Source organism: Alligator sinensis, unplaced genomic scaffold, assembly GCF_000455745.1.
Source record: "Alligator sinensis unplaced genomic scaffold, ASM45574v1 scaffold1740_1, whole genome shotgun sequence".
Lineage (NCBI taxonomy): Eukaryota > Metazoa > Chordata > Crocodylia > Alligatoridae > Alligator > Alligator sinensis.
The window spans coordinates 106,806-112,849 of record NW_005843154.1 but is presented as its reverse complement, the minus strand read 5'-3'; the positions used below and the strand labels follow the sequence as shown (position 1 = coordinate 112,849).

At 57.3% G+C, this 6,044-nt stretch overlaps 1 protein-coding gene across 1 annotated transcript in view; it reads left to right on the top strand.

The window, feature by feature from the left end:
* The window catches only part of LOC102376917 (TNF receptor-associated factor 1-like), a 7,472-nt gene extending 1,434 nt beyond the window's left edge, over positions 1-6,038 (top strand). Inside the window, exons 2-7 of the mRNA XM_006037656.3 lie at positions 489-623; positions 1,034-1,097; positions 1,262-1,504; positions 2,204-2,381; positions 2,793-2,941; positions 3,043-6,038. Of these exons, the coding sequence (XP_006037718.1) occupies positions 493-623; positions 1,034-1,097; positions 1,262-1,504; positions 2,204-2,381; positions 2,793-2,941; positions 3,043-3,264 (987 nt within the window). The 5' untranslated portion in view covers positions 489-492 and the 3' untranslated portion in view covers positions 3,265-6,038. The remainder of the gene's footprint in view (positions 1-488; positions 624-1,033; positions 1,098-1,261; positions 1,505-2,203; positions 2,382-2,792; positions 2,942-3,042) is intronic.
* The last annotated feature ends 6 nt before the right edge of the window (positions 6,039-6,044 follow it).

Here is a 6,044-nt window from a genome sequence, read left to right as displayed (position 1 = left end):
CCGGCCCCCCCAGCCAATCAGTGCTCAGGGAGTGAGAGCCAGTAAGAAGTCAGGGGAAGAGCCGAGAGCTCTGCCTTGCAGCCAGCTGGACCAGGAGCCAGCCATCTTTCTAAGCCAGGCCCTGCTCAGGGAACCCGCGGTCTGGTCTCTCACACCTGCCAGCCAATCAGCAGACCAACACCAGGTCCACTGAGCCAATCAGAAGAGGGGAACCAGGGTGGACATACAGCCTATTGGGAAACAAGCCAATCATAGCACAGCACTGTGCCTCACACCCAACTGGGGGCTCAGGGCATGCAGTGACAAGAGCCAATGAGAGCTCAGAGACTGGCGGACAGAGCCCAGAGAGGGCCCCAAGAGCTCTCAGCCAATCTGAGCTAGTGGGACCAATCGCTTACTGGCTCAGCCAATCAGCCACAGGCTAGGCTGACCCCACCAGCCAATTGCAGTGCATTAACCCCTTCCTGCCCTGTTCTGTCGCCTGACAGGGACATGAGCTCCATGGTCTTCAGCCCCTGGAGCAGCAGTGAGACCCTTACAACCCCACAGGGGGGCGCTGCAGGGGCCCCAGCCCCCTATGAGGAGGAGACGCCCCCCTGCGGCTGCTACCAGGCCCTGAGGAGGTAGGGGGCACTACGGGGCACCACTGGGGGCACTAGGCTGCAGGGAGGGGCCAGAGCCAGTTGCAGGGGGCATCCTTCCATGGTGGGGGCAGGTGGGCTGGGTGCAGCCTCCAGGGTGGGAGCAGGGGGGGTATCCATCCAGGCTGCCATGGGTGACATATCCAACAGGTGACACCATCCATGGGGCCCAGGTACAGCTCCCCCCCAGGCAGGTGAGGGCACTATGCCAGTGTCCCACATCTCTCCCCCTCCACTGCTCACTTGATTCCAGTAACCCCTGCCCCCACCAGCAGCCAGGCTGATGCCCACCCTGGGGGGGCCTCTAGGGGGCACGGTGGGACAGGGGGATCCCACAAGGGCAACACTCACCCCCTGTCCCCCCATTTCTACCCCTCCCTGGCATATTTCAGGGACCTGCTGGGGCCAGAGGGGTACAGAGCCCCAGTGCAGCCGCTGTTCAATGACCTGGATCGGGTGAGTGGATGTAGGGGACTGGGGGGCAAAATAGGGGATCTGGGGTCCAGCAGGAGGCGCTGGGGCAGGTGCCAGGAGCTGGCCCAAGGGGTGCTGGGCTGTGGGGCAGGGAGGACCGAGCAGGGGGCACTGTGCTCAGGGCCCATTCCTCTCTCCCTGCCCAGGTGCATCATGGTCCACTGGAGGCCCATGCCGCTCTCCTGCCTGGCAGAGAGGGGGCTCCTGGTGCCAGCGACCTGCTGGGGCCCCTGGAGCAGCGGCTGGGGCGGGTGGAGCTGCAGCAGAAGACCCTGCACAACATCCTGGCTGTGATGAGCCGGGAGCTAAGCCGGCGTGAGGAGCCTGGGGCTGCAGCCTCTGAGGCCCTGGGGGAAGCCCTGGCCCGAATCCTGCAGCTGGAGGAGAAGGTGACTCCCTATTCTTGCCTCTCCACAACACCCCAACTCATCCCCCATTCCCCCCCCTTCCCTCCCACATGACCCCATGGCATCAGATTTGACCTGTGGCCCATCTCAATTGCCCCATAGCCCTTAGTATGGATCCATATGTCACTCCTCTTTGACATATGACCACTGCCCTCTGGCACTACAGTTGACCTTTGACCTTCTGACAGTGGCCTATGACCTTCCAATGATAGTGTGTGGTTTTCTAAGTGTTGCCTAGGGTCTTTCAACAGTGGACTAGGGCCTTCCCATGGTAGCCTGTGGCCTTCTGATAATGGCTTATGTGGCCTCCCATTGCCCACATTACCCAGCGTCCTCTCACTTTTGGCCTGTGACCTTTGTGGACACTGTCAGAATTGACCTTTGACAGGAAGAGCCTCACAAGCTCCCTCACCTTTGTCCTTCCAACCGTTGTTGAGCAGGCCAGTCCAATTTTGACCCCTGCCCCCCCCCCCCCGCTCTAACTAGACCTGCAAGCCCAAGACATGTGAGCACTGACCGTGACCTCTCATCTGAACCACTTCACCCTTCCCCTTTGGCCTCAGCCCCATTCTACTGTCTCCTACTTCACTCAAAAGACCATGAGGTGGGGGAAAACCTTTGCCATAGGGTTGACCCTTCACCTCTGACCCCACCTATGTCTCCCCCCCGACCCCTCCCCAGGTAGCCCATCAGGACTCGCTTCTGGCCATCAAGGATGTCATGATCAGCAGCTTGGGTGCCCGCATCCAGACCCTGGAGCAGACGTCCTATGATGGGCGCTTCCTCTGGAAGGTCACTGACATCACCCTTCGGAGGCGGGAAGCCCAGACAGGCCAGAGGCTTGCCCTCTACTCCCCCTGTGAGTGCCTTCCCCACATCCCCCACCATGCGTCTCATCTATTTCTACTCCTCTAGTGAATGTCTGTTGAGAAGGACACTCAAGAGAGGTGAATGGTCCCCCCCACCCCCCGGGGAGCCTATTATAGCCCCTATGACATCCAGCAGGAGGGAGCCCCAGGAAAAAAACACCACTCCCCAGCCAGGGAAGCAAAGTGTAGAATGCAGCTTGCCCATCCTGTGTCTCAATACATCAAGGCATGCCACTGTCCCCCGGCTAGGAGGACTTGCACATCCCATCATGCTTCTGGCCATTCACATGGCAAGGAGTCCAATGGCTTCCTCCAAGATGGCCACCTGGAAGGAAACCCCATTGCCCAAGGGGCCTTCCAAGATGGCCACTCACCTCACACACTCTCTCTCCCCCCACCAGCTTTCTACACCCACCGCTACGGCTACAAGCTTTGCCTTAAACTCTTCCTCAACGGGGATGGAGCTGGGGCCGGGACTCACCTCTCTCTCTTCTTGGTGGTGATGAGGGGGGAATATGACTTCCAGCTCCAGTGGCCCTTCCAGCACAAGGTGAGGAGGGCACCAGGGACACATGGGGGCAGTCTCATCCTAGGCCCCCTTCAGTGCAGGCCGAGGGCAGGCTAACTCTGAATCCCACTCTTCTCACCCAGGTCACCTTCAGCCTTCTGGACCAGAGTGGGCAGCGGCACGTGTCCACTTCTTTTCGCCCCCTGGGGACCTCCTCATCCTTCCAACGGCCTGTTGGCAAGAACAACATCGCCAGCGGCCTCCCTGAGTTCTTCCCCTTGCGTCAGCTGGAAGCCCCGAGTGGGGCCACCTACCTCCAAGAGGACACACTGGTCTTCCAGGCTTTGATAGACCCCAACGTTTAAGGTGGGCATTCCCAAAGGACTAGAGCCTCAGGCCCCTACAACACGGCCGATGCCTTTGATACACCCTTGGCGTGCTTCAAGATGGCTGTCCACACCACGTCTCCCCAGTAAATGCTTCCTCCAAGATGACCACCAATCAGAGGTGGCCAACATCTTTAACTCCACCCTTGGTGTCTTTCAAAATGGACGCCTGCACCAAGTCTCCCTGATGTATGCTTCCTCCAAGATGGGTGCCTGTAAGACATGGTCAACATTTTTGACTGCACCCATGGCATGTTCCAAGATGGCCACCTGCGCTGTATCTCCCTGGCAAACACTTTTTCCAAGATGGTTAGCCATAGGATAGGCAAGGTTTTTGTTGGCAGCTTAAGATGGCTGCCTGTGCTGTGTGCTCTTGCCAAAAGCTTCCTCCAAGATGGCTACCTGCAAGGTGTAGCTAACACATTTTTAAGATGGCTACCTACACCATATCTCACCAGCAAATGTGCCTGCCCATAAGACACAGTAACTTCTTTGGCTCCACCCTTGGCATGTTTCAAGATGGCTGCCTATGCCACATCTCTCTGCCAAACACTTCCTCCAAGACAGCCACCTGTAAGATGTGGCATTGGCTTTGTTGGATGTTGATCTTTAGTTCTACCCTTAATGGGTTTCAAGATGGCCACTACTACCGAGTTTCCCTGACCCCAATGACCACCAGCAAAACACCATCTGGACAAAGTCTACTTTCAAGATGGCTGCCTAAGATGTGGCTCCTGCTCCCAAGATGGCTGCCACAGCAAGACATCTCCTTGGTAAAGGTTCCTTTCAAGATGGCTCCCCACATGATGGCTAACCTTCTTCCAAGGCAGTCATCTGCCTCTTGGGTGTCTCTCCCACTAGTCCCTAGCCAATAGTGTCCTTCAAGATGGTGGTCATGACCAACGGAGTCCCCCCACCAACCCAATCCCATGGGATCCATCCAAGATGGCTGCTTGGCACCTTCCAAAATGGCCTCCATCTAACCTGAAGGCTTTGCTCCAAAGCCGGTAACCAAGATGCCTGCCCATGGAAAAAGAAAGGAGGAGGAAAAATCTACTTGGTGGCCATCTTGAAAGCCACTTTCCAAGATGGCGGGAGATGCTGGGTGGCATCCATGTTGGAAGAGGTCTTGTGTCACAGGAACCACGAAGGGATGACAGTGGTCTTCAAAAATGGGTCTTGCTCATGACAGTGGCCTCCTACTGGCCCCCTGCCTGATGCCCGGGGCCAAGAGGGCGTGATTTTCGACCCCTCCCCCCATTGGTCACATTTCCCAGCAGACTGAGATGAACCTATTTATTCTGACAATATTAAACTTAATTTATTGGTTTATGACTACCAGGGGGGTGGAGTCTTGTGCTTCCATTGTCTCCCACCCCGGGGTGCCGGGACCCACAAATCCACTGCAAGGAGGCCCTGGATTGGCTTAATTCTTTATTGAGTTCTTGGAGGCAGTGAGTAATGCTAAGCTAAGAGACAACACCCTCCTCTACGTGGGGATACAGACCCCCGCGACCCATAGCAAACAGGGCACTGGGGTGATTTCCTCCCTGGCTACTCTACCACACACACACACACACACACACACACACACACAACATAGGAGCCATGGGCCTGGCCTCAGGAGGCCTAATTGCCCCTTCAGGCCTAGGCCTGGTCTCCCACCATGGATCAGGCCTGTCCAGCCTGGCACCACATGCCAGCACCCAGCCCCAGAGGCCTGTTATCCACCTGTTGGTACCATTTGACCAGACCCTGGGGTCTGTACTGGGCCTGGGATTAGACCCTCACCACAACAGACCAGGGGATGAGGGTCTAATGGGGTCCATGGGGCTGGGGATTGGATGCCATGGCAATGCTAGCCAACCCAGGAAGCCTGGCATCCAAACCTTGCCACGGCCGACTACGAACCTACCCTACTGGGCACTGTTGGCCAAACCAACTGGCCCATCCAGAGTGGTACTTGGCTAAGCCTCACTAGCCTGCACTAGGCCTCAACTAGGCCCAACCAGGCCTGACTGGACCCTGCAAGGCCTGACCAGGCCTCAACCAGGCCCGACTGGACCCTACTAAGCCCAGCCAGGCCCAAACCAGGCCCCATTAGACCAGGAGTGGGCAAAATGCGGCCCACCAGGCCATTCCATCCAGCACACAGGACCCCTAAAAAATTTAGAAAATTAATATTTATCTGCCCCTGGCTGCCTGTCATGCAGCCCTCGATAGCTTGCCAAAACTCAGTAAGCGGCCCTCCACCCAAAATAATTGCCTGTCCCTACCATAGACCAACAATAGCTATAGTTGTGAAAGGAGAAGTTGCCGTGGCAGTGAGAAGCCATTGGTTGCATCTGGCAGGTCTCTGAGGATCACTCTGAAACACCAGCACCACAAAGGGGGGGGTTGAGAAGCCATGTTGAGGGGCTGGGGGCAATTGTGAGGGGAACATGATACATCCCCCACAGCTTCTATCAAGCCACTGAGGGTCTCTGGGCCTGGTAGTCAATGAGGAGCCCCCCAGGAAGTGAGCGCAGCCCCACAAAATTGCCCCCCCTCCCCCGCCCCTTGCACTGGACTACTAGAGACCCTGCAAATTCTGACGGGGGCAATTCATGGGTCCACACCCTTGTCCCAGTCCCACCGCCGCTCGGTCTAGGGTACTCTGAACCCCCTCATTCATTCATTAACTGTGGGGGGCTATAGAAGGACCCGCTTCCCCAGCCAGCAGGGGACGACAGTAGGCTGAACTGGGATTGCTGGGGGGG